This window comes from Sebastes fasciatus, chromosome 7 (genome assembly GCF_043250625.1).
Source record: "Sebastes fasciatus isolate fSebFas1 chromosome 7, fSebFas1.pri, whole genome shotgun sequence".
Taxonomy (NCBI): Eukaryota; Metazoa; Chordata; class Actinopteri; order Perciformes; family Sebastidae; genus Sebastes; species Sebastes fasciatus.
This window is the reverse complement of record NC_133801.1, coordinates 9,854,486-9,882,424: the sequence shown is the minus strand read 5'-3', so window position 1 is coordinate 9,882,424 and position 27,939 is coordinate 9,854,486. Positions and strand designations below refer to the sequence as shown.

At 42.1% G+C, this 27,939-nt stretch overlaps 3 protein-coding genes across 5 annotated transcripts; 1 reads left to right on the top strand and 2 right to left on the bottom strand.

Annotated features, from left to right (window-relative positions):
* The first annotated feature begins 271 nt into the window (after positions 1-271).
* On the top strand, positions 272-10,450 carry LOC141771330 (CLOCK-interacting pacemaker-like). Of its 3 annotated transcripts, none has more exons than XM_074641457.1 (4): positions 272-402; positions 4,235-4,417; positions 5,003-5,202; positions 7,185-10,450. In XM_074641457.1, the coding sequence occupies exons 1-4, from the start codon at positions 387-389 to the stop codon at positions 8,142-8,144; spliced, it is 1,359 nt and encodes a 452-aa protein (XP_074497558.1). In that variant the 5' UTR covers positions 272-386; the 3' UTR covers positions 8,145-10,450. The 3 variants fall into 3 exon arrangements, with proteins under 3 accessions (XP_074497558.1, XP_074497560.1, XP_074497559.1); XM_074641459.1 differs by having other exon boundaries at positions 369-621; XM_074641458.1 differs by lacking the exon at positions 272-402 and adding an exon at positions 732-993.
* Positions 10,451-10,453: 3 nt separating this feature from the next.
* On the bottom strand, positions 10,454-19,554 carry LOC141771329 (sodium- and chloride-dependent GABA transporter 2-like). The gene is made up of 15 exons (XM_074641456.1): positions 19,334-19,554; positions 18,632-18,779; positions 18,417-18,551; positions 17,684-17,824; positions 16,868-16,955; positions 16,654-16,786; positions 16,441-16,575; positions 16,262-16,365; positions 14,662-14,786; positions 13,301-13,413; positions 13,080-13,217; positions 12,700-12,802; positions 11,556-11,656; positions 11,224-11,394; positions 10,454-10,749 (listed from the first exon to the last, which is right to left on the bottom strand). The coding sequence occupies exons 1-15, from the start codon at positions 19,361-19,363 to the stop codon at positions 10,639-10,641; spliced, it is 1,776 nt and encodes a 591-aa protein (XP_074497557.1). The 5' UTR covers positions 19,364-19,554; the 3' UTR covers positions 10,454-10,638.
* A 4,758-nt stretch (positions 19,555-24,312) lies between these two features.
* Positions 24,313-26,951, bottom strand: LOC141770927 (uncharacterized). Its single transcript, XM_074640778.1, has 3 exons — positions 26,684-26,951; positions 24,632-26,641; positions 24,313-24,532 (listed from the first exon to the last, which is right to left on the bottom strand). The coding sequence occupies exons 2-3, from the start codon at positions 25,675-25,677 to the stop codon at positions 24,313-24,315; spliced, it is 1,266 nt and encodes a 421-aa protein (XP_074496879.1). The 5' UTR covers positions 25,678-26,641; positions 26,684-26,951.
* Between the last annotated feature and the right edge of the window lie 988 nt (positions 26,952-27,939).

Sequence of the window (27,939 nt, the reverse complement as noted above, 5' to 3'; positions counted from 1 at the left end):
TACATTTTCAAAAAATAAAAAAATTGTAGGACATACAGCATGTTATTTTCAATATAGACACATTTATTTCAACATTCATCTTAAGTTTGTAGAAAGTTGGCTACATCAATCCAGAATATTTTTGCATATATATATACAGTGAAATAATAGATGGGAAATACTCTCTCTGTCTTTCTAACACAAGTTTTACTGGATAAATTATATCTATTAAAGACACTTCTCTTTTTGTTTATTGTACACTTCCCTTATCCCTGTGCTGCTGCAGCCTGATTGGCTGTCGTAGTCGTCTCATGGACCAATGAGCGCGCAGCAGCAGCAGCAGTGTGTTGTGTCTGGTAGGAGGTCTAACGGCCGTCTGGGTTCATCTGAGGTAACGGAGGACAGTTATGATCTCTCTCACCGGTAGGCCTCTTTCTTTCACTCTCTTCTACCTACCTTCTACCTATAGCTTCGACTAACATAACATTTCGATATTTATTGTGTTTTTTCACTCCTTTTTTTTGTAACATTTTGGTGGTCACCTCAAACGGCCCCGTAAAGCTAGCTAGAGTTAGCTCCTTCATTAGCCACCGGGATTTCAAAATAAAAGCGGGGAAGTTGCTTATTTTGGATAACACTCAGGTAAGTCCTGATTCAGGATTGTAAAAATCAAGACTATTATAAATTACGGTGAATTTTATAACACTAGGTGGTATTATTAACAAAACGTCCCTTTTGTGTGAAGGTGTGTTTTATTTTGGAAACCAAACCATATATGGTGTTGCCAGTTCTGAGGAACTTGACGGAGGTTGCCAAATCGAAAACCCCCCCTTTTCATTGGAGCCTTATCTCTTGACAAAGAGAGGAAAATTAATCATTTTATTACTGTAACTGACAGATAACTATGTAAATATGACACTGCAGGTTAATTTTAGCGTTGCCCAGTGCAAAAAAAGTGATTGCAAGTGTGAAAACCACCGTTATTTGGAAGTATTAGCTGTTAAACATTTGAAGGTAAGTTTATTTGTCCACTGCAGATATTAATGTATTGGTTTTGCTAACTTTCTATACTTCCTATTCAAGCACTCTCACTCTTTTAAAACGGGTTTTGTCTTGCACACAAGCTGTTAAAGCTGGTTAAAGACACATCATTTCGTTTAAATTTCGAGCAACCACTTTTTTAAATTTTTTTATGTGTGTATGTGTGTTTGCAGCCAGTGTGAGAGGAAGTCGTGTATCTCGAAGTTCAGTGTTACATAATAAGGGTGAGGGTGGGAGGGAGAGGTGCTGCTGTTTCAGATGAGAGGCGAGATGTGCTGCCTTCACTGCCTCCAGAAAATATGAGAAGTACGGTGTTGAGCGAACACAAAATGACCCGAAAGAATACATATTAGGTTTCAAGTTTCAAGTTTATTTGTCACATGCATTTAAAAGTACAGTGTACAGTGAAATGCAATGAAATGCATTTTACCCTGGCTCTCTCTCAGCCATTAAAATCTATAAATAGTACACTAGATAAATACTACAATAAATAAGACAATACCTGAGAATACAATTATAAAACATCCATAAAACAATCCACAGCTCTGCATTCATTTAGTGCTACTGTTCAGTAGTCTGACCGCCTGATACTATAATACCATAATATTTTATTGTCAGACAGGTCTGAAATTTGTTTTGCATCACAGCAGCTCCATTTGCAACATCACAGAAAGATTCAAGATTCAAGATTCAAGCCCTTTATTGTCATTGTATAGTACAACGAAATTAGATTGTGACAATCCCATAGGTGCTAAAAAAGATAATACAATAAAAAAGAGATAGTGCAATAAAAGAAAATATATATAAATGATAATACAATAGATAATATAAAAATACAATATGTATATTGATGAGATGACAGTTTTGCCAGATTACAGTTTTGCCAGATTATTGCACAAAGTGTCCATCAGATAATTATTCTATGACGTGGTGTTTGTCAAAGGTGGAGAACACTTGAGTTTGTACAACTGATCATAAAAGTCAAAATATCAATTGCAAGCCCACTGCAGAGCTTTACATGTCGCAGCAATGTAGATTTTGTAGCAGACATAAAAATGGGAATATCAAGTGCATGGCTTCATTGTTGATTTTTGTGTCCTTGTATCATCCCTACTATTCCTACTGGAGCCAAAGAGCTCATAAGGGAGAGCACAGAGCAGTATCTTATGTCGTTCAGGGTCAACTGAGGTGATCTAGCTGATCATTTCCCCAGCTGATTCAGCCACCCATGCACCACCTTTTCTTTTGTATTTGTATTTGCACTTTGACCATCAGATATAGGATATCTAACTCCTTTTGGAAGACACAGTTGCACACAAAAGAGTGATTTATAAAAAACATTTAAAATCAACTGACTGCTTGACAAATTGTAAAGTTTCTGAAACTGGAAGTATTAGTTTTAGTGTTAGCATCATAAGGTAAATGCCTGTTGTTTCCTTATTTATATCTCCTCCTAAGTCTTTCGGCACAGGATTTGGAGTACAGTAGAATATCAGATTGCTTGAAACATGTGTGGACAGGATAGTATTAAACCCTGTTCTTTAAAACATATAACTAGGGCTGTCAAAGTTAACGCGATAATAACACGTTTTAACACCACTAAAAGCTAGAGTGAAGATATCACTGACATCATATGAAACTAGAAAAGCTAAAGAATCCATTGGTACCAACCATGTCATACTAGCTCGTCGTGAAGGAGGCTAAATAATGCTCATGCCCACGAGTCTCTCCTTTACAGACATGCCCACTTTATGATAATCACATGCAGTTTTGGGCAAGTCAGCACACTGACACACTGACAGCTGTTGTTGCCTGTTGGGCTTGAGTTTGCCATGTTATGATTTGAGCATATTTTGTTTATGCTAAATACAGTACCTGTGAGGGTTTCTGGACAATAATTGTCATTGTTTTGTGTTGGTAATTGATTTTCAATAATAAATATATGCATACATTTGCATAAAGCAAGTATATTTGTCCACTCCCCATGTTGATAAGAGGATTAAATACTTGAAAAATAATTAATTAATCGTGATTAAATATTTGAATCCATTGACAGCCCTAATATAAACCCATACTAATGTTGATCAATATATCAGTTGAAACTTTATTATTTATTTGTTTATTTGGATACCCCTCCACAGACATATTTCAATTCTCAGGCATTTCTTAAAGACCATTAGCAGACACAAATGTGAGGATACAGTATGTGGAGTGCCATTTTGGCTGCTACGCCTTTAAGATGGATAGTTGTCATATAGTTGCGTGTGAGAAAAGAAATGGGAATAAATTAATGTTTAACCCTAACTTAAACAGGCTGCAGCAATCTTGTAAAAACACAAATTAACTCGGAGCTCCATGTCTCTGCCTGTTAGCTTGAATTACAGCATTTTATTTAGGTAAACGGTGTAACAGGCTCTTTATCTCTGTGGACTCAAAACAACACATGACCCTTGCATTCCACTGGCTCCCAGTAAATACATGTGTGTGCCCACATGTACACACATGCACAAAAAGACGAAAGAATGGGGACAAATTTGTCAAATGTTTATGTTTTTTTATTCAGATTTCTCATGAGCTTAAATAAAATGTATATATACATGGAGAGTTTTGGTACTGTCTCCAGTTACCTGTCACTTTTCAATGCTATTCCTCTGAGTACTTGTACTCAGTACAGTGCTGTACACTGTACTTACACTGTATTTGCAGACTGCTGGACCATTAAGGACATGCTGTTAAAAAGCTACGTAGCATTAACAGCACACAGTCTTTTAATGAAACTGAATGCTGCCGATAGTGATGTCAGTGCATACTATCTATTCAACTCTGTGGTTAGTATTGTCATCAAAGGCATTTCAATAATGGTGCATTCAAAATGTGCCTTCATTTCTTCAAATGATACCAGTAAGAAATACAAAAATTAATAATATGTAACTTTTTAAATAATTTTAAGCAAATGGCAATATTAATTTGTATATTTTGTATTGTTTTGCATCTAAAAGAGTTTAAAAAATAAAATGAAATGTTCTATACAGATGGCGATTAGAGGCTCGATCCTATTCCAGCATGCAATGGGTGATATGCAGAGTACAACCAGGAGAGGTCTCCTAACCAGTCCATCACAGTGCTAACACAGAGCTCTGTCTCATGAGAGCAAAAGATTTTTTGTTTTTATGCTGTCCGTTCAGAGACTAACTACCACGTATTCTCTCATTAGGGTCCAACATGCCGAAGGAGCAGTCTTGCCTGAGCGAGCACGGTCCATGTGTTTCATCCAGCAAGAATGCTAAAAATAAGAGCAACCGTATGACTCTGCTGGCAATACGTGATACTAAAGACACAGACGACTCCAGTGGAAGGGGCTCCCGCTGCAGTTCAGAAAAAGACTCTGGATACTCTGGTGAGTAAATGTAGTAAAAATGAAACCAGAATAAGTGTCAAGTTATTTATTGTCAAATCACAATTACAGAAGAAATTGTTGTCAATGAAAATCTTTGGTCTCAAGCTCCCCCCCAACAGTGCTAATTAAGTATGTATAAAACAAAATGAGAATGTAAAACATAAAATAGTGCAAGTTAGAATATAGAGATAAAATACAATAATATATGATGTAAAGTTATATAAATTTTACCTTGCAGAACGCTGGAGTATACATAGAACCCCACTTCAAAAAATCTAAATGAATCCTTTCAGTTATTTCCAAACTTAGCACAGCTAACTTTGACTCAGCTAGTGCTAGTGTTCACATTATTCAAAACCTTATTCATTAGCTTCAATTAGCTTGCTTTGGGTAACCTACGTCACTGCTTTTTGCAACAGCTAAAGTTGATGGTTGCATATTTTGACATAAGGTGGAAATACATAGCAAGGTGGTATGAAAAACTGCGACAATTTGTAACTCTACCAATCTATGTCACAAAAGCTGAACTATCTCTTTGTGCATGGTGTCAGTCAGCATGTATTTCTTGTTCCTACTTCTCTGCAGACGGCTCAGACTGGCAGCAGACAGATGTGGAGGACCAGCAGAGCAACAATAGCCAGTCCAGAGGCAGCGAGCATGCAGAAACTTCACAGCCAGGTCAAACCGAAGACCTTGGACATGGGAATCCTGGGGATCCTACCCTGACACCAGCAGGCCGCGAGCTCCCACCCATCTACATCATCAATAACATGGTGCTTAAGCAGGTAAGACAGGTATAAGCACAGACAGTAAGGGTTACACACTATTCTTCTGCTGATAGTGATTATATTAAGCTGGAAGTGGAAAGGTAAGGAATAAGGTAGTATACACCAGAGCCCATGCACAACCAGAAATGCAATGTTGTAAATCAAGTTGCAAAGTGAAGCTGCTAAATGTCAGGCATAGGTCAGGGTGACTTGACTATGACAGTAAGAATGGCAAGTATTTGAATACTCTCACTTATTTTTGTGAGTGTTGACATTTTTTGCTTCCATATGTGGCAGAGGGATAAGAAGAGAGTTTTCATTATGCATCTGCCAAAAACGAGGAGGAAAGAGAGTCAATTTAATATCTCCCTATCTTACAATGTGATTCCTTTTAAAATAAACTAAATGTATTCATACATAAATACTGTGTTTAATGGGGGGGCTTGATTTGTCTTGAGTATCGTGATTTTTTTAAAAATGATTTTGTAATCTGGAATCAATATTATTGCTTCATTTTAGTCCATACCGAGGTAGAGGGAAGTTACCGCTTTTATTGTTATAGTCTGAGTAACATGACGTCATATCCGTCTCAAAGCCGAAGCGAGAAAGCAGAAAATTGCGGACTGTCCGAGATCCACAGGGATACGACCTGCACCCTCACATTTTAAATCCAAAGTGGTAAACAAATTATGGAAATACTTTGGGTTTCAAACATTGTCAGGAAAAGCAGAGTTGACATGGCTAAAGCTGCATGCTAACTCTGTCACGGACAGGTATCGTATGCAACCCAACAAGTGCCCGTAGTGCTCAACCGCGGTTTAGCCAGCCGTCACTCTCATCTCCGTGGTCAAATTGGCCGACGCTACAACTGTAGAGAACCCATTACTGACATTTATGTTAAATGCATTCAAATGGCCCCGATGAAGCTGACCATGGATGTATAAAGAGAACAGAGCTGACGGTGAGAGCTAGCGACGGAAATAAGATTAATTGGTTTATATTCACAAGAAGTTTAAAACATGCTACCGGTGTCCCTCATATATTAAAAAGAAAATACAACTAATTTGTGAGGGAAATATCTTTATTCTTTCAATTTTGTGTTGCTGGAAAAAAATGAAATAAATTATTCATCACAATGACTGATATTTGAGTTGAAGCCATCTCTTACTACACACATGCTAGAAATCAAGCATTTTTTGCATATTTGTTTCTTGAAATAGCTATATTTTTGAATGCTTGAGGTGCTATAAAAACACATTTCTCCATAATTCCTGACAATGACTGATATATTTGACTTCAGGACATCTCTGACTGATTAATTGAAATAATTAATTAAGATATTTTTCAAAGTAAAAGTCCCTAGAAGTGAATGATTCAACTTTTTCCCCTGGTCTAGTATTAAAAAAGTTAACAAAAACTACAATAAATCATAATATCAATTGCAATACTTGTAGAATTGCAATACAAGGGATAGACACTAATACTTTTACGCACGTTCACCGCCATGCCCCATTTGGTGGCCAAAGTACATTTTTGGTGGCCCAAAATATATACTTGGGTAAAAACAATACAGAAAAGGCAATTTCACTCAAACTTAACACAGTCTTTCTTAACTGTGACATCAACAGAATGAAAAAACTCGCGGCCAATTAGGACACTCCAATAGAAAACAATGCAATCAAACCGATTTTGGCGCCGATGCTCGCTCGCGTTACATTCAGTACATAGTTTATGGTTAGGACACGGACACCATAATCTCATTGAGACACGCAGTCTCAAGAGAGACCTGATAAAACTTGGTGGCCACAGTAACTTTTTGTGGCCACGGGCCATCGGGCCTTGGCTAATGTCAAATCCTGACTATTTGAAAATCGCAATAAATAGGGAATCGGCACCCACGTATCATGATGGTATCGAATCGTGAGATAGGCGTATCGTCCCAGCCCTAGTGTTTAATCTATGTCTCGTACTTGCTTCCCTCCTCCTCCCTGTCCCACCAGCCGGACATGATCCAGAAAACAGCTCAGCTGCCCTCGAGAAATGGAAGCAGAGAAACCGGTAGTTCTGGCGGTGCCAATATGATCCTTTTCCAGCAGCCTCGCTTGTTGCCGGCCTCCGTCCATCTCCACAAGCCCTTGTCCAGGAAGACCAACATCACAGAGAAGAAAATAAATTACCTGCCCATTCTCAACTCCTACCCCCGCATTGCGCCACATCCCAGCAAGAAGCCCCCTGATAAATCTTCATCGAATGATGAATCACAGAATATGAGCAAGAGGGTATGCACAGAACATGACAAACCTGTGACTAGGAGTCTACCTGAGCAGCACCTTAATAAGCAACCCAAATTATCAGTCTTAACCTCTGGGATGCCGTGTTCCTCTTCAACCAGAGATAGTCGACCCTCCACCAGTCCCACTACTGTCTCCTCCAGTCGCTCCAGTCTGTGCACCACCTCCTCAATCCTCTCAACCAGAGGACTTCACAGAAACAGCACCACCAGTACTCGCCACAACCGTTTCCTCAACACAGTAGAAATCCTCAGACAATCGGGTCTGTTGGACATTACGCTGCGCACAAAGGAGCTGATGCGCCAGAGTAGCGCCACCGAGCAGAACATTACCCAGCTCCGCCAGCACACAGAGCTACTGTGTCAGGCTGCCAGCAACCCCGGCTGCAGCCTGAGAGATATCGCAGCCTGGGAACATCTACACCGAGCCATGGCTGAGTCTGGCAGCTACCCCAATCTCAAAATCCTGGAAAATGTTCAAATCCCGTGTGATCCAGATTCTGCCAGTAAACCAGCGAGAATTTACACAGGTGAGGCCAGTGGGCCGCTAGCTGCTGATGAGAGCTCAGGGGAGCCACCGTTTCGCCTTCTCACAACTATACCGGACCCAAATGGAGATAAAACCTCAGAGAAAGTCACCTTTATGCCTCCTGACAGTTCTACTGGTTAGCGCAATATGCAGTGCCTTTAAAGGGAGAGCGAGTACTCAGGGCTATTTTTTATATTATGTGTGGCTTTAAAGGAACAGTGTGTAGCATTTAGGGGGATCTATTGGCAGAAATGGAATATGATATTAATAAGTATATGTTTTCTTTTGTGTATAATCACCTGAAAATAAGAATCGTTGTGTTTTCGTTAGCTTAAGGCCCAGACACACCAAACCAACATCAAAGAACTAGTGACGACAAAGACCGACTGTTGCGTCGCCTCAGGTCACCTGTGTCTTGGCCAAAAAAGTTGCAGTCAAACACTGCAAAGACTACAGCCGACGGCCAATTAGTACGTACGTTCTGCGCCTGCGTGAGAGGAATTAATTATCCACACCAGCAGGAGGCGGTAGTCTGTATTTGTCATTTAAAAAGGGAAACCAGAAGACTGAGGACGGCGGATATACAGTACAAGCCGTTGTCATGATACGAACATGAAGTAAAGCGGCGTTTGCCGACCATTTTCACACCACTCTCACTCACCACTTAGCTTCATTCCAGATGGCCATGTCACTGTGAAAATATCCAGAGCCTTGTTTCTAACCTGACCCGCCAGATGGTTTGTTGCACAGAACCATCTGAGAATCCGTCATTGGAGACAGTTTGGAAAAGGGCAGTCACTTTCAAAGAATTCTTGGCAGGTGATTGGATGAACCATCTGTCAATCAAAATCATGCCGAAGCCAGTCAGGAAAAGAGAAAAAACATCTTTTCCATCGAAAAAAGCCTTCAGTGTTGTTCTTTGCTCTTCTTTCAATGAAGAAATACTCTCCAGTTCTGATGTAACTGATGCTAATGCAGCATCTATGATAACTTCTTCAGGAGCCACCATTGTTGTTTAGAACATGTCGCCTCATACACACCTAAGCCACGCCTGGAGATACCATTAGCTCCTCACAGGACGCTGATTGGTCCTTGATCTGGATTACTTGAAGCCTGGCAAGATGGATTTTCATGTGATATGTAATCCTGCGATTCACACGTGACATCGTGAGAATCCAGCTGCCATGCAAGGTAGCCATGTTGCCATTTGCGTTTTTAGGTTTTCGTGTCAGCCCACCGTAGTTCTCCTACACGCTTGGCACACGGGAGAAGTTTCAGTTGTTTGCAATCTGCAACTTCACCGCCAGATGCCGCCAAATCCTACACACTGCACCTTCAATGGTTATTTAAACCTAGTTTTATAAGGATTGCGCAAAATATCTCCGCAGGTCAAAGGGAATCCAGGAATGACTCGAGGTTAGTACTTATTGTACATGTTGCAGTACAAGTTTTGTTTGTGTTACAACAGAATTAAGTGTTTGGCATCTGAACGCTGATCCTGAATTAATTCACTCAAGTGCAATTCAATCCAGAGGCCCCATCTTATATCACCACTGCAGACTTTACAGAACCACAGAGATGAGTGGAGGGTCTCTGCTTGTGAGCTACTTAAAGGATTATGTGGAAAATAAACTGTTTCCCCGGGAGGCAGAGGAAATTGGCAAACACACAGGTGTACATACAGTATATACAGTATCATCACTTCAGTTGGTTGTTTCGCCGTCACGATGAATAAATCCATCTCCTGGTAGATAAATGTTGTGAAAAGGATTTCTTATAACCTGCTATACCTGAGAGAGAGCCAACGGTCCACACAAGGTGATAAACAAGATTAGTGCCTTCAAAACGACACAGCTGAAGCTAAATGCTCCCAGAAAAATGGCACTTTAAGGAAACTCATTGCACTTGAGGCCCAGCTGAGCACTCAAATGCTGCAGAGAAAATCTTTCCATAACATCACAGACTGCACTACACTGGACTGCTGCAAGGACTTCTATCCAAATGCTCATCAACAAAGCCTTAAAAACTCTTTTTCACTTGATATTTTTTGCATGACCAGAGCACATCATCATCGTCCCATCATGTATGAATTCAGCATCTCCAAGATAATCACTGACACCGTTTCCTCTTAGGCTGCATCTTTGTTGTCCGTTTTCACTTTGATATTCTCTTTTTTGCATCAAGCCTCTAATTGTTGGTGTTGTGTGAACATCTGTTTAGTCATAGATGGAGCACAGTTTACATTGCGAGTTTGACAGTGTTTAAGTATAAAAGTATGTTGCCTAAGTGGTTATAATCATGTGATCTGTGCATTATTTGTCATCTATTTCTTTGTGCTTGTGCGTATGACAGACATCACCGCCAGCAATGCACGCTTTTCTGAAAATGGATTTTACAGTGTATTTTTCATAATTTTAAGGTATTTAAATAAAGCAATATATGAAGAATTGTCAGTGTATCATATGAATCTTTTATTTCTCCAATAACTTCACGTGACCTTGAATTAATCGAGCTGCTACCATGGAAACTGAAGAGAGTCACCAATGTTGTGATGCACATGTGAGAAGTACCCAGTCTTAGTTGTTGTACACATAATGCAGTTGACAAAGAGTTCAGGATCATTTGACATTTCATATCAGCTGGTGGTGAGCCGTTGCAGATCTTCCCCTCCGATGTGCTGCAGCTCGGTTTCTCTCTTTTGGGTCAGTGAGCAGTCAGGGTCGGGTCGGCACAGATGATGAACACGCTAAGAAATTGAAAGAAATAATCACCAATAACTTGAAGCAAATATGTAAAACAATAACTCTATCACGTTGTTTTGAGGTGGTTGCATAGTATGTGTTGGCTGCTGGCTGTTAGATCCTTCAGAATATAGTTTGTACTCTGGAAATCAACATTATGTACTCGATATTTTGATTAATAAACCTAAACATTTCACACTTTTAAAGACCCTCACTACAACATCCTCATCATAATAATAATCCTAAAAACTACAACTCGTAGATGTCAAATGTAATTTATCTATAGAATCTTTTCGGACATTTTATAGGAAGCTTGAGGTTCTTCAAGTGTTTAAGAGTGGGTATGGTGATAAAATCTGTTTAACTACAGACATACATTGCTCTTTTGCTTGTTATTGGAACATACTCAATGTATTCATTATTCAACACCATGTCATTTCTTGAATTAATTATCACAATTAATTTCACAGTTGTCCCACCTGACTGAGGTTCCCAGTCCCAGTTCCCAGTTTATACAGCGCCCATCCCGGTACAAGCAGGATGGAGGAAAGGGCCAGTACCCAGCCCAACACGTACGCCCAGGCTGGGTATACATACCAGCGATTAAAGGTCAAAGGTTGGTACTTAACTAAAGAACATATAAAAGAGCCCTGAGAAAACAATAGAGAGAGAGATTCAGTAGTTGTCTGGACATTTCAGTATTAGAATTTAATCTAGCATAAAAATCCAAAGGACATAAAACATATTCAGGTGTACATGAGGACCAAAGCTGTGTTCATTGTGCTTAAATGCAACATTGAAAGTGACTCACCAGTGAGACCGCCGGTGTGAGGTAAAGCCAGCAGATTTTAAAGAACGGGTTGGCATGCACACCTGTCATGTCCTTAATGATGCCATACAACCGATCTGCCACTTTTATAGGAGATGAGGTTGGATGATCAGTATAAAACGAACAGGTCAGACAACACGTTCTCATACCAGCTCATCACATACCGACGCTTGTACAGACCCCTTGGCGTCACTTTTCGGTCACAGTAAACACGTGCTTAATGTTGTGAATTAAACAAAACACTTGCGTAGGTTCAGGCAAAAAAAAACACTTAGTTGCCGTGGATGGGTTTACATTGTAGTTAATTGAAAGCCTGGTGCGTTTCCTACAGCAATAAAAAGTGTCTTGTGCGTTGGTATTAAACACCAATGGGCGTGACAAAGCCTCGGTATTTTACGCCCTGGTAATCAGACGGCTAAATGTTTGTGAATGACCAGCCCGTTCTCATTCCCAGGTCGTCAAATACCGAGGCTTTGTCACAGCCGTCAGTGTGTGTTACCGCCGCACAGGGCACCTTTTAGCGATGGTATGAAACACAGCGGACTTTCAATTAACTACAACATCTGTGGCAACAGTAAATGCTCTGAGAAAGTGGGTCGGTAGTGTGGTGAGCAAAAAGACGCACGCAAGGCGGTGGATGGGTCCAACAAACACATGGCTTTCAGGAGGCCGCTGTTCGTGTCCCGAGTTCACAACATTCAGTTTCATTTTCACTGCACAAACATATTAGTTTTAAGGCCAACCACTTTGTTCTCTCCTAAATCTAACTATAGAGATTTTGTTGCCTAATCCTAACGGGACACTAAAGGTAACTGTAGTGGTTTTGATGCCAAAAATAGAGTGACGCCACGGGACGTGACAAAGCGGCTGTATGTGACGAGTTGGGATATTACTCAGCCCCGAGGAGCTTTGTCAAGTCTGAGAATATAACCATAATGATGTCATCAGGGTTTTGATGCATTATGGGAAATGTACCATCCAGCCTTTGTAGAACTCGAGGGACTAAAAGTCAAGATATCTCAGCCTCTGCTGCTTTGATTTTGATCTTTCTTTTTAAATCAGTCCTTTATTTAGGTCCAATATGAAATTGCTGAAGACAGTGCCCCTTTAAAAACAGCATACCTACCAAATATCCATCCCAGTGCCAGAGTTTCAAACACACAGAGGAAGAGGATGCAGCCTCCGTTACAAGCGTAGTAGTCAAACATCTGGAACACATACATTCCTCCCTGGAGGCAACAGCAAAGACATTTATTTGATTCATTTTACTTTATACATCAACCTCAGATGCATGGAAGCCTATTCCTGCTGCTTTTGTCACATAATACTGTATATAAACTTACTATATGTTGTAATAATTAAAATGGCTTAAGCTGAAAGCATCTTGTTATAGCGTAAGGATAAAACAAATTCATGTTATAAAAATGTCATATTTTGGCAGCGAGACATTGCCATAATGGATTAATAACTAATAAATGTACATACAGTATAAGACTAAATACTGACCTCAGTGATCATGACGAGCTGAGCGAAGAAGCATGTGAGGCAGAAGAGGAGGAGGAAACATTCCCGCCGGCCTGCCCTGCGCATTACTTTGGGAAACATATCTGTGATGGATGTCATCATAACCTCCATGGAAACAAACTGTACAGAGAAAAGACAGAATAAGCACATTTCCAAATGTGAATATGTTCTTCCGCAAAGAGTTCATCAAGAGTTCGTCTTACTTGTGTGTCCAGACCCAAGAGAATGAGCATGACAAAGAAACAGATGGACCACAGTTGGGGAAGAGGCATCATGGCTACAGCCTGAGGGTAAGCGATGAACGCCAAACCTGGACCTGGAACACAACAATGACTCGTCACCGTCTACTATCTGCCTTTGTTGTTTAACCAAGGAGGAAGAGGAGAAACACCGAAGCACAACACCGTACTGAAGATCTCTCAACGTGTGTCTCAAGAAAATTACATTTGCAGAGAACTGGATGCAGATTGTAATGGCAAGAATCTTTGTCCCTGAAAACAAAAAGGCCAGATTGGCAGCTATATTCTCGTGATCATGTACAGTTTCTCTTATTTCTTTAATAATATTACCCGATGTGGAACAAAAAAGGGTGAATATGTGAAAAAACACTGAGTGAACATGATTGTAATATTTTATATCTAGAAGTGCTTGCTTATAATAATGTGTATTATATTGTTATAGCATAGATGTCTGTTGATAGATATGTACACATGTACCCTTATATGAGATTTATCAGTTTGAATCTGAGTGTCTGCTGATGATTGAAGGAATGTAGTTTGTACTGATATGAAACCAGTCTGATTGTGTTTGTACTGTAAACATTTGGGTAGGGAAGAGAAGAGATGTGAGCACAGTTAGGGCTTACCATAACTACATGAGTGACAATGAATGTGTTTACCAAATGTTACTGTATGAGCCCATGCACACACTGGCTGAGTAACTGTCAGTGAGCTTGTCATGTCTATGCTTGTCCTAAAGATGGCAGCAAATATTTACCCATTGTGGACTAGTGCTGGAAGAAGTAGTCAGGAGCTTTACTTTAAGTAAAAGTGCCAACACAATAATGTAAAAATACTCAATTACAAGTAAAAGTCCTGCTGTAAAATGTCCCCTGTGACTGATTATATTTGATATTATTAGATTACTTTAAATATTGTGTTTACCAGAGATGTGCTCATAAGTTTATTGGAAATGAGTCATTCAGCATGGAAAAATCATAAAAAATGACTAATCAACTAAAGAAATCTTAGTCGACTAAGACCAAATCAATTAGTTGATTAATCGACTAAGAGGGGGCAGCCCTACTAGTTTTAACTAATTTATATACAGTTAGATAGTTTAGTCCTGCGGTTTCTGATCTAGAATGCTGTATAATGACGGTCATGTGGTTACAAAATGTCAAATATCATCATTTTAAGCTTAAGGGTTTATTATTGAAATTGTAGTTTAACAAAAAAAAATTGTAGGCTGTAGCACGGTGCCAGAATGATGTGATGCTCTGTAACATATGGGTACAGGAAGATGAGGTTGCATCTTTCTGAATACCTCCACTGGCTTGCTTTACCTGACTCGGCCACTTCTGCAATAGGAACGCCCTGCTCATGAGCCATGAATCCCAGCACAGAGAAGACTGCAAAGCCAGCTACCACACTGGTACCACTGTTTAGCAAACACAGCCACAGACAATCCCTGCAAAACACAAAAAACATGCGCGTACTCTATGAATTCATAGCATGTAGTTGTTAAAGAGGAACTATTGTGCTATTGTGTTTTTTTCAAAGCCCACGCGAAAGGGAGTTACTCTCTCTCACAGAAACACTGCTCCTAAACTAACTGAAACGCCTTGATTGAAGTCCTGCCTTTTCTTCTGTAACGTGGTGATGTCACCAAGTAAGACATTTGCATAATACCTGCCTAGCAGCTAGTTTGGCACGACCTCAACTCAAACAAAGCTAGTTAGAGCGGAGCCCGAGCGGAGTTCGACGAGTTTGGTTCCAATCACAACAAAGTGGGCCAGATGACCAATCAGAGCAGACTGGGCTTTCCGGGAGGGAGGGCAGGAGGTGAAAAGAGGCCAGTATGAGAAAAATAATTTGTTTTTTGAACATTAAAGCATGTAAACATGTTCTAGCAGAAAACCAAAATACAAGTATGCACCTGAATATGAGCATAATGGGACTTCTTTAACATGTTGTCCTTGTCCTCTGGTGCATCTGTCAGAAAAGTTGATGTCAGAGTGTAGCGGAGTTAATGATTACACTTGCCATTACTAACTCTGTCTTAATATGTTTATATGTATGTACACTGAATGAATGTATTATATGTCATCTGTTTCAATATTGTGTTATTTACTTTATTATTTAATTATTATTCATTTTATATATTATTTACTTTAATATTTAATTATTATTATTCATTTTATATATTATTTACTCTGATATCTGATTATAATGGAGGTTGCCATGGAGACCGTTGTGTGTACGTAGCATTAGCGCCCTCTACTGCGCCCCTGCAGACTTGACAGGTGCACCCCGCATCTCGTCAACAGTCTGCATGTGCCGTCTCCGTGGTAGGTTGACTTTGAATTAGCTCCGTAAATATAAAGAGCATAAGCCTTGTTTTTATGGGTAAAATTGTGTTTCTGTAAATTGTATGTCGAGCTAAGCTTACAAAGTACTAGAGAAAATGCTGAATGTTGATATTAGTTGCCTCTTTGATTGTACTTTGTTGAACACGCCACGTTGTCGGTGACTTTGCTAGCTTAGTTAAAGCTAGCTGGCTAATCAACAGCAACTTCAACTGATATCATTTTGTTTTAGCATCTTTGAGAAGCTTTGCCGCTGTGAGACTGACTGTGGGAGATCTAACATCATCTCTGTATTATCAGGTACATGTTGTATATTTTTATATTTGTATTAATGTTAGCTTGTATGTAAATAACTTGTAAACGGTCTGCATGTGCCGTCTCCGTGCATCTTTGAGAAGCTTTGCCGCTGTGAGACTGACTGTGGGAGATCTAACATCATCTCTGTATTATCAGAATAAATGGCGAGTTGGAGCCAAAAGTGACGGTGTGTGGACATCATTAATAACACAACGCAAAGAGAGAGTACACAACTGCTACAAGAGCATCAATCTCAGTCACACATTGATTTAATACTTACTTATAGCAGTTGTTGTTGTAGGTGTTGTAGCTGCCGAGCACAGTTAAGGTGCCCGCACCCAAACTGTATGAGAAGAAGATCTGAGTCCCAGCCTCCAACCAAACCTGCTCCAACAAAGCAACAGTGAGTAAATTTGTCCATGAACTCAACACTGTTACAGTATATCATCAAGCTCCTACCTGGGGGTCTTTGAGTCGTGAGGGTTCAGGCAGAAGATAAAACTGTACTCCTTGTAGAGCACCAGGAAGAGAGAGTCCACGGATCAAAAGAATTACCAACATTGCATAGGGAAAGGTAGCAGTGAAATACACCACCTGGAAAAAAAGACATCAATTTAAGGCATTTAGAAATACACTGTATACACTTTTTAACACCGTTTTAGGGCTTAATACCTTTCCTGTAGACCTGACCCCTTTCCAGATGCAAAAGTAGCAGATGATCCACACTGTAATTAGGCACAACAGCAACTCCCACCTGATGCTGCCTATCTCCTCAATCCCCCCTGAGATAGCCAGCACTCGACGTCTAGAAGGAATAATAGGACTCATTTTGGCACATTTAAAAGACCCATAGAGGCTTAGTTTGTTCATCTATATGCAGACTTACTCCCAGAACTCTGTGGCAGCAGAGGTTGTGTTCGTCTGGTTGGTCCATTCAGAGGTTTTATTTTGCGTTGAAAAGTCCACGCAGTCATCTGAAACGATAGTGAGAAAGTAAATGATACTAACAATCACAAAGCAGATGTATAATGTCTTCTGTGGTTATCTTCAGGGTTATCTCGCTTTGAGACTTAACATTTTTAACAAACAGCCTGCATTACAAGCTATTGGTGTGGAGTTGAAAAGATTTTTTTCCTTAATTCGGACCGCATGAAATGAGCATCATTGCGCGTCCCCAGAATGTTCCACAAGCTTGACAGCTGTGAGTACTAACAATGCCCATGTTCTTTGTTTACGTTCATGATGATATGTTTACGTTCATAATGATAATTTTGGGGGAGTGACTTTGGAGGGAGACCTGCCTGAAGGGATGGACTGTCAGTGACTTTCTCTCTAGATTTAGGGACTTTGAAGCTAGTTAGCAGTTTATGCTGCCAGCTACTTTCATTGGAAAAGAGTCGGAAACGCTGGGCTCGGTTTTTTGGTTGGATAATTTTTTAAATCTAGCGTACTCTTGCTAGTTTCTCAACATAACCAACTCTACCTTTAAGGGGTAAAAGTCAGGATATCTCATCTTTAAATCTGTCTCTCACAAGTCCCCCAACGTTATGGAAGAGCAAAACTAAATCACTGGAAGGGTCTTTTAATTGATGTAAAAGTCACTGACGTGTTGATATCTACTATCATATCATCAGGCTTACATCATAAATGTTAGTAGTCTGTTACAAGTCAACCTTAATGCATGTGAGAGTATCAGTATTACCTGTGTTCCAGTAGTTGTTGCAGCTGGCCCAGGGGAGCTGTGAGCTGAAGGAGAACACCAGGTAGAACAGAGCCCAGGACAGAATAATGATGTAGGTCATACAGGTGTAGAAGACGATCAGCTGCCCACCATAGCCAATACCTGCAGGGCCACATTTGGTACTCTCTGTTATAGACAAACATTATGAAAACTTGACCTCTGTTCTCGGAGGCCTACTCCGAGAACAGAGCCTACTGCCCTTGTTTAAATATTAAAAAAATTCATTGGAATCAGGGTCACTGAGGCAATGCAGTTTGTCAATGTTTACCCTGTGGTGAGAATGTGTCTTTTTTTTTTTAAAAGTTATTTTTTTGGGGGCATTTTCCATTTTTATGACAGGACAGTGGATAGAGTCTTGAAAGGGGGGAGAGAGAGAGTGGATGCGGAAAGGGCCACAGGCCGGATTCGAACCCGGGCCGCCGCGGTCAGGACCAAGCCTTAATACATGGACGCCCGCTCTACCAACTGAGATAACCCAGGCGCCAGAATGTGTCTTTAATATGGCGTTTGCTCCATTCAGTTTCTGAGTGGGTAGTGTGTTACTGCCTCACACATTCACCCTTTGTGTGACTACCACAATGAACATTGAACTACTTTAAATGGAGAAAGAAACTTTCCCACAACGGTAAAGGAGCCAATAATGAAGCTACCAGCTACTCCTGGAGTTAATCAGTCATTTAGAGATGGAGCATACCTTCGGCCAGTGGGCATAGCTTCCTCCAGCAGGTGATGCCGCCCTCCTGGGTGTACTGGCCTACAGTCGTCTCCAGCAGGAACAGGGGTACGCCACAGGTCACCACAAATACCAGATATGGCACCAGGAATGCACCTGAATTTACAAAGTATACAACAATGCACATCTGTGCTACAGATTCGGGGTAACAAGTAGTGAGCATCATATTTGCTTACCCCCTCCATTTTTGTAGCAGAGGTAAGGAAACCTCCACACGTTGCCCAGGCCCACAATATTTCCCGCCACAGCCAGGAGAAACTCCACCTTACTGCCCCAGTGTCCTCTCTCCTCCACCTCCGCTGGCTTGTGTTTTGTTGGACATGTCTGCAGCACAATATTTAATTTAAAATTAAACATTTTTTGACACACATTTTGCAGCTCCTGCGATTTGAAAATTGCAGTAGGCCATGTTCAGCCCGTTCTCGTTCCCAGTGCGTCAAATACCGAGGCTTTGTCACGGCTGAACTACGGTGGCCTTCAGGTAACGTAAAAATGCGAAAGTGTTTGGTTTGTCTGTTCTGGGCTACTGTAGAAACATGGCAGACTCCCTGAAGAGGACCCACTCCCTATGTAGATATGAAGGGCTCATTCTAAGCTAACGAAAACACAACAATTGTTAGTTTCAGGTGATTATAAACTCATGAAAACATAGTTATAAATTTTATATTACATTTCTGCTAAAAGATCCTCTGAAATTCTACACACTGTTCCTTTAAATATCCTGAGGGACCCAAAAACTGCTGTTATAGTTGTTAATTGCACTACTTTACATTTATTTACACTACTTGTATTTATATGTTTTCATGTTTTATATAGGGAAACACTGCATTACATATAGATGGTTGACAATAAAGTCTCTCATCTCTCTCTAGCGTTACCTGTATCTGAACGTGAGCTGGCTGAACCATCTCTGCGGAAACCCTCTCCAGCTTGTTTCCTCTGCTGTCTCGGCCTGTTAGTCGAACACAGAAGGGGACTCTGGGAACAGAGTCCAACCGCCCCACCAGCTCCTCCACAGAGTAGGATGATGATGATGAAGAGGAGGAGGAGTTCAGCTTCACCTGCTGGAGGCTCTCCTAGTTGGCTCCGAGCAGCGTTATATGACTGAAAGACGCCTCCTCATTTGGAGCCAGGCCCGTCACAGCCAGCACCAGATAGGCAGGAACACCTGGGAAACCGAATAAGGAACAAGGCAGCTAAATGGTAGGCACACTCCTGTCTGTGAGACTTACTGTCACTAACACATCACTAATTATACTAGAGAAAAATCACAATCTCTAAACTGCTACTGGACTACCCTCCACTCTGGCTAGACCTGTGAAGGAACTGGCCTTCTACCTCCGAGAGGTCAAGGCCCAGTTACGTGCTGGTTAATCTTGTGTGACAAAGAGATTTTCCAAACAGACGGGTTAAAGCATAATAATACAATTTATTCCGAACAATCAATGTTGCATAAGTAAAATAAAAGAGTTCACAGATATCTGGATCCAATCAACGTGTCCCTGACAACATACAGTGCATGGGTCAGTTCGCGAAGTCTGAACCCCGAGCTATCCCTGATCCAGCCTATTCATAGTTTACACAATATTAATATTCATGAACTTATGGTGCGTGATGTTTCTGCTGCATGTCTTCTTCGTTATCTCCTTCTGACTCCTTCCTCTTCTTGACCTTGCAAAGGAAAAACAGCACCTGCTACCTCCCTTTCCTCGCAATCACTCCATTCACAACAAATCCAACAGTCAGGTTATTGCAGGTCATTGTAAGCACTTTTGTACATAATAAATCCAACAGACCCTCTTTTGAACTTAACTAAGTTCACCTACAGATAATGTTACATACAGATATATTTATTATAAGCATATATAATATTACGTACAGATGTATTAATTATAAGCATCATCACACAACCTCTTCAGGATCAACATCTTCACTATCCCCCACCATTTCCAGGAGACCCTGTCTCTCCGCTTGGAACATGGCCATCTGATAAGAAGGAGGTGCATCCGGATGCTTTCGTTGCACAGCAGAAATAATCACACGCTCAGTGAGGTGGCGAATACATGGAATACAGCAACAACCGCATAATACTAAGCATGCACACACAGCAAGGATTGAGGAGAATAGAGATACCACCATGGACTTCCATTTCCCAAAGGTACGGTCTAACCAGTCGTTAATGGGGCTGTTGATACCTGAGTCATCGTGCATGGATTCAGACAGCGTCCGGAGCCCCTCTAGCGCCTTAGTTACAGTCCCGTCCGGCGCTGTATTGTTAGGGATGAAAATACAACATGAGTCTTGGAACATTGAGCATACACCGCCTTTCTCTGCCAGCAGCATATCTAATGCCATTCTATTTTGGATCACCATCAGTGACGTAGGAGCCATTTGTTCAGCTAGTCCGGCAATTGCATCACGGGTTAGATTAGTCAAACGGAGAACATTATAGTGGATGTAGTTAATGCGGTCAACATTTTTGTTAGGAGTGATAGGGATCAGAGCACTTATTACAGGTATGTTTTCAAAGCCTGCAGCTATTTGGTCAGCTAGTTTATATTCATTAGGGAAGCTACCTCACTACATCATTCTTTATAATCTTGGTTTAGCCTTCCCCCCTTGTAGCCCACACCTTCCACCCTGCTTCTGAGTGAAAGCATTGTCTATTGTTAAAAAGAGTTACTTGTGATTAGCTAGTTTTAGCAGAGTGCAGAGGCGAGGATGATAAGTAATGTATCTAAACTAGTACAGTCTGTGCTGTCCCAGGTTATTCAGATTTATCTGAGTACACAAATTCTACACAAGGGTCATGGTATTTTCTCTCACATTCCCTCCTTTTATCATGAATAACTAAAATGGTAACTGAAAACACGAAAATACATGATGAATTGCATTAAGATAGTAATATGAAATGAAAACATTCAACATATATGATATATATAATATTAAAACATTATAGCTGAAAACATTTAAAATACATGACAAATCACATTAAGAAAGTTTGTACAGAAGAACGAGGACAAGAGAGGTAAACACAAATGCTACAGCAAATGCTACTAGCAGTTTGCCGTACTGCATGATGCTTCTAGTTTGTTTTCCTGCGCGCAACTGAAAAACTTTTATCTGGGTGGTCCTATTTTATACTGGTTTGGGAAAGGAAGTGAAACTTCTCTCTGGTGGATTCTCCCCACCCCTGGTTCCTCTTTTTATCTATTTTAGCATTTATTCTAAGCAACAAGTTTTAATACAATGTGATATATAATGTTTTTCAAAAACCACCTAGATGAGTCCACCTAAACAACCATGTTAGCCTGATTTAACTGTAAATACAGGCAAGACCTTGTAACCTTCTTTCCCTTATGTGTATCTCATCACAGTCACAGTTTATACAGTATATGAAAAATAAAAAATTATATGTGACCCTCTTTTCACGTAGCCTGGGCTCCTTGTGGGGCTGCCTCCTCTGCTTCAGGTCCTGTCCTGCTGCTGGAGCACTGTGTTAGGTGCCACCAGTTGAGTCCTTTTCCTTCAAGCTGCACAGCTGTTGCAGTTCTGGCCAGAACCTTGTGTGGGCCTGTCCAACGTGGCTCCGACCACTTCCTCTTTAACACCTTCAACCAAAGGTGTTCCGGGGGTCCGGGGTCAGGTCCTGGAACGTCCTCTGTGACAGGGGTGACAGGTTTGTCACCTGTATAGGAGAGAGCTGACACAAGAGCATTAACCTTCAAATAGTATGGTCTGTAACCGAGGTCAGGAAGGGGAGAGGGGTTTTGGGACGGCCCTGGGAAAGGTCGGCCACACGTAAGCTCAAATGGTGTGAGTCCTGTTGACCGATTGACCGAGGCTCTGATGCCTATCAGTGCAATGGGCAGGGCTTCAGTCCAAGGGAGCCCAGTCGTGCGAACGATTTTTAGCAGTTTTAACTTAATGGTCTGATTAGCACGTTCAACTTTTCCCTGCGATTGTGGGCGGTACACAGTGCCAAATTTGTGTTGTAGTCCCAGAGCCTTTTCAACAGATTGCAGGTCTTTATTTTTGAAATGTGAACCATTATCTGACCTGATCAATTTAGGAAACCCATGTTTCGGAATGTACTCATTCACCAGACATTTAATGACTGATTTTGCGTCCTCTTTTCCCGTAGGGTAGGCCTCCACCCAACGTGAAAATGCGTCCACAATTACTAGGAGGAATCTTTTCCCCCCAGCCCTTACTCCCATATCTGTGAAATCCATAAAGATTTCCTGTCCCGGGGCAGTGGGAGAAGGATGTTTTCATGCCCTAGGAGTGATGGTAGGTCTGATGTTACATGTACTACATACGTCACACTTAGTCAAGAAGTCAGTTATAGTAGCATGTTTCCGGGGAATCCACCAGTGGCGGAGATCTCGTAACATCTGTTTGTGGCTTTTATGGTCAAGTCCATGAGTCTGAGTCAATATTGAGGACATCCAACAGGGGGGCATAACTATTTGATCTCCGTTATACCATATACCATCAAACTGTTCTATAGCTCCCTTATCTTCCCAGATGGTTCGTTCTGCTGCTGTGGCAGATTCCTGAGCTTGCATGATGGAGAAATCAGTTATCTCAGAACCGAGATCTGCTGTGGTCATGACCATCATAGTAGGTAAATACCCTGCCGCCCTTTTAGCAGCTGCATCCGCTGCTTCGTTTCCTATACTCTCTAAGTCAGTGCCCTGACTGTGTCCTTTCACTTTGATCACAGCTACCCTCTGTGGTAACTGGATTGCTTCCAACAACTCTTTCATCAACTCCTCATGAGCCATAGGTTTATTCTGACTAGTCTTAAAACCCGCTTGCACCCAGCCAGACATATCTCTGTGAATTGCATTGCACACATACGCAGAGTCTGTGAAAATATTCACTGCCTTCCCTTCCGCTAACCGCAGAGCACAAACTACAGCCGTGAGTTCTGCTGCCTGATGTTTTGGAGCTATGGCTAGGGACACATGGGGAACAGCTTCTTCTGACATGCGATACCATTGTTCTTGTGCTGGGGTTAGTTTTACTGCGGCTGCTACTCCTGCTGGTGCTATATAAACATCTCTTACCCCTATCCCCCAGGTTGTATCTAACAGGTTCTGTTGGAACTCATCTTGATACGTAAGATCATTATTTCTGTCATAATTCAGAGTGCAGTGGGGAGGATCGAGAACAGGGAGGTAAGGGTGTAGAGCCCTAATCCATGGTTGCCACATGTTGTAAAAGTCAATCAGAGGGTTTCTGTCGGCTAGCAGGGCCCAATATATGTCTGCACAGGGTGGTGGGGCATCAGGTGAGGTATCAGGACTCAACATGCACATGCGATCAGCACTGGAGGGGGAGGAACACACCATTTCTTCTCCTCCGGGGAAACTCACTATCACAGCTTCTGGTGAACAATGTACAGAAGCCCCCAGTGCTGCCAAAACATCTCTTCCCAGGAGATCACGTGGACAATCAGGTGCATACAAAAAGGGGTGCTCCATCACCTGTCTCCCAAGCCGGACAGGAAGGGGAACAGTAAAAGGCAGTCTTTGTTCAGTGCCGGAAAATCCCAAAACGGAAACATAGTGAGAGGAAAGGGAACACATAGGTTCAGCTAAGGTGGAGTAACGTGCTCCCGTATCCACCATGAACCATCTTCGTTTTCCGTTCACTGTCAACTGGAGACAGGGCTCCGCCAGCCCCTGCCCCTCCATCTCCGTCGGGCACCCCTATGGGAACATTCCTGGTGTATATGGACCAGGTGGAGGTCCCTGCGCAGAGTACCCGCTGTATGCCTGCATTGGAGCTAGCTGTTGGTTTGGTGGAGTCTGTATTGTTGGCTGATATGACTGCTGTGGAGGCCCTCTCATCTGCTGTTGTTGTTTCTGAAGACAGTCACGTGCCCAGTGATCCGGGCTTCCGCAGATGTAACAACTGCCTCCTCTTGGTTGGGCATACCCCCTCCCCCTGCCTCCTCCTCCTCTCCCTCTGCCTCTATTCCGGCCTTCATGATAAGGGGGCTGCTGATATGGGGCAGCTTGGTAAGGAACATGATACTGGGGTTGATACATAGCCTGTGGCGGGCCCTGCAGTGGATAAGGGTTCTGTGGCGGGGCTGGAGCTGGTGTTAAAATTTGAGCCATCTGGGTATCTTTCTCTTAACTCCTTCCGGAGCATGTTTTAACAGAGCTAGTCTGAACAGAGACTGCTGTGATTCTTTATCTGGGTTCACCCCCGTAGCCCCCGCCCACTCTGTCTTTGCTCTTTCTATGAACGTGCGTCCACTCTCCCCGTTCTTAATCTTAAACACCAAGCTGTGGAGCTTGCCCGCTGGTATGGGATACTTTTGTCTAATAGCATTACCGTAGGAGGTAGCGTAGGGGTTAAGGGGGCTCCTATCTAACACCTGGGCTGTTCCGGCCGCTGCTTCTAATTCTTTCAGTGCCCAGTCCGAAACCGAGAAACCCAAAATAGCCCTGAGATCGCCCATAGCTAAAGTCTTCCCTCGGGTCTTGTTATACAGGCTCGTGAGCCACACTCCGCCTCCCTCTTGAATTCCTGGGAGGAGCTCACTCAGTGCTTGAATGTCACCTAAGGTGAACGGCTGATACTCGTCTCTACCGTTGCTTTTGGCCACAATGGGAAACATGCCAACACACTGACTCCTCTGTTTGTCACCTTTGTCTTCGTACTTTCCATAAACTTTATGTGACCTAGTTTTGGGGGGTGTATATGGTCTCGCCTCTTCGTCCCCACCCTCCCGTCTCCTATGTATCCCTCTTTTGGAGTGCGTTCTCATGGTTCCCTCTATAGTGATAGGAATGTTTTCGTCTTCATCATCATCACCCTCCTCTACTGCTCTACTAGCCTCGTCATCAGTGTCCTCATCTACCTCTCCACTAGTGTGAACATCCTGATACTCTGCACGGGATCTCTCTGTGTCTCTCTCAGTTCTCTGCATCCAATCACCTATGTCCGGACTCTCTGTGTGGGGTTTAGGGGTAGATTGAGCTCTCCTTCTTACGTCTCCATTACGCAAGTCTGGTGGTAACATGGCTTGTCCTAACCTGTACTGTTCAGCCTGATCTCTCAGTTCTTCCCTTAGCCTGTCTATTTCTCTGGCTACATCAGACATACTACCCGTCTCTGAGGCTGAACCTGCTCCTCGTTCTTTTTCTATTTCCTCTTCTAGTTCCAAAGTACCACCTAACACTTGAAACAATGGTGCCATAACTTCGTTTGTATAATCACTGTCCTGTGGGGTTGGTACCGGACTAGGGGTAGGAGGAGGATAAGGAGGGGGGGTCGGGATGTGGGCCAGGTGGGTACTGCTGATGGAGGGACATGTAATGTGGCGGCTGGCTAGTATGTGGGTTTGGTGGTGGTGGTGGGGGTGCGCTAGGACTGGGTGAGGGTTTCACTAGTGGTTTTGCTTCAGCGGTTTTTGCGTGGGTGGCTTTCGTCTGGCTGCCTAAGGCTGATAGTGCAGCCATCTGTATCACATTATATTTTACCAATTTACTTGCCAACTCGTCTTCTTTCTTCCTCAATTTCCTCCTTACAAACATATGTCCCTTTTCTTTGTCTTGTCCTGCTTGCAGCAGCTTTCTATGAACCACCTGTATTAATGCTCTCATCACTGGCATGAATTTGGCTTCACTTCCTGTGGCTGGAAAATGCCCTTCCTTCACTGTCATGTTATACCACTCATCTAGGTCTTGAGTCTCTTTATTTCTAGTCTTGGGATCAAATGTACAGATTACATTGGTCCTGACTTTAGCCCATTGCTGTCCAAATGATAAACGGGGAGGCCCACAGCCACCCCGTTCCTCACAGTCTTTGTCAAATTCTCCGTCCATTCTGTCCAGTACTATTTCACACAGGTTTATTCAGTTTATGACAGTAACTAGATTCAGAGTAAATGGGTCGCTATGCCCCTCGCTGTGATCCTACCAACATAAGCTTCTACTGGACACTTTGATGTTCCAGCGATGTTGGCCCAGTATCAACAGTAAGTTTTAATTTTCCTCTGAATACTAGTTATTAATGTACACTCATACAGGCGCTCCAAGCGCTATTTTTACTAAACTCTAACGTCCCAGACGTTACTAAAAACTAGCGCTCCAAGCGCACTACTCTAGCGCTCCAAGCGCAGCATTCCAAACGCTTTTCTAATGTTCCAAATGCTTCTCTAACTTCCCAGACGTTACTAAAAACTAGCGCTCCAAGCGCACTACTCTAGCGCTCCAAGCGCAGCGTTCCAAACGCTTTAACAGAAAGTCTTTACTTTTGCAACATTTATCACTACAAAGGAGATTCAGCACAACAAGAGAGATAATTTAGAGTAAGCCAATATGCAGAGTTCGATACAACAGGTTCTGCTTACCTTTAAGATTTCAGGGATCCCTTTCTCTCTCTCGCCGGTCTGGCCGTCCTTTGGACACGCTTCTCAATGCCGAAGATCACGTCGGGGTCACCAATTGAAGCAACTGGCCTTCTACCTCCGAGAGGTCAAGGCCCAGTTACGTGCTGGTTAATCTTGTGTGACAAAGAGATTTTCCAAACAGACGGGTTAAAGCATAATAATACAATTTATTCCGAACAATCAATGTTGCATAAGTAAAATAAAAGAGTTTACAGATATCTGGATCCAATCAACGTGTCCCTGACAACATACAGTGCATGGGTCAGTTCGCGAAGTCTGAACCCCGAGCTATCCCTGATCCAGCCTATTCATAGTTTACACAATATTAATATTCATGAACTTATGGTGCGTGATGTTTCTGCTGCATGTCTTCTTCGTTATCTCCTTCTGACTCCTTCCTCTTCTTGACCTTGCAAAGGAAAAACAGGACCTGCTACCTCCCTTTCCTCGCAATCACTCCATTCACAACAAATCCAACAGTCAGGTTATTGCAGGTCATTGTAAGCACTTTTGTACATAATAAATCCAACACCTGGGTGTGTCTCGTTGGTTACCGTGGCAAAATAATACAGGAAATCTACACTGCTGTCACCTGGGGGTGCAGATCAAAGACAAATATTTGTTTCTTTTCTCAGTTTAAGTGCAGTTAAATAATAACAAATGTGTCTAACATGTTTTTAAGCGTCCGCGTCTGCGACAGCCGTGGCCAGAGGCATTACGTTTTCAGGTTGTCCATCCGTACGGCCGTCTGGCCCATTCTTGTGAACGCGATATCCTCTTGGACTCAAGGATGAACTGATTAGATTTTGGTGGTCGAAGGTCAAGGTCACTCTGACCTCAAATCATCCAATTCTTGGGAACGTGATATCTCAAGAACACCTTGGTGAATATATTCCAATTTCAGCACAAACGTCCACTTTTATGAGGGGTGGAGGAAACAAAAATTGTGTGCTGTAAACGAAACCCCTCGATTTTTATCAATTCATTTTTGTTACCTCCACCTCTCATACACTTGGAATCAAGGATGAAGTGATTAGATTTTGGTGGTCAAAGGTCACCGTGATGTCC

What these genes read in the sequence shown, in the direction of transcription:
- LOC141771330 (XM_074641457.1), top strand. An exon ending in AAAAGACTCTGGATACTCTG is followed by an intron (nt 4,418 to 5,002) that starts GTGAGTAAATGT and finishes ACTTCTCTGCAG; the next exon opens with ACGGCTCAGACTGGCAGCAG. An exon ending in ATAACATGGTGCTTAAGCAG is followed by an intron (nt 5,203 to 7,184) that starts GTAAGACAGGTA and finishes CTGTCCCACCAG; the next exon opens with CCGGACATGATCCAGAAAAC.
- LOC141771329 (XM_074641456.1), bottom strand. Translation starts at nt 19,363, where the DNA reads ATGGTTCAGCCAGCTCACGTTCAGATACAG. An exon ending in CACGACTCAAAGACCCCCAG is followed by an intron (nt 16,366 to 16,440) that starts GTAGGAGCTTGA and finishes TTGTTGGAGCAG; the next exon opens with GTTTGGTTGGAGGCTGGGAC. An exon ending in TGCAGAAGTGGCCGAGTCAG is followed by an intron (nt 13,414 to 14,661) that starts GTAAAGCAAGCC and finishes GTTGTGTTCCAG; the next exon opens with GTCCAGGTTTGGCGTTCATC.
- LOC141770927 (XM_074640778.1), bottom strand. Translation starts at nt 25,677, where the DNA reads ATGGCACCATTGTTTCAAGTGTTAGGTGGTACTTTGGAACTAGAAGAG. An exon ending in TCTCTGTTCAGACTAGCTCT is followed by an intron (nt 24,533 to 24,631) that starts GTTAAAACATGC and finishes TATCCACTGCAG; the next exon opens with GGCCCGCCACAGGCTATGTA.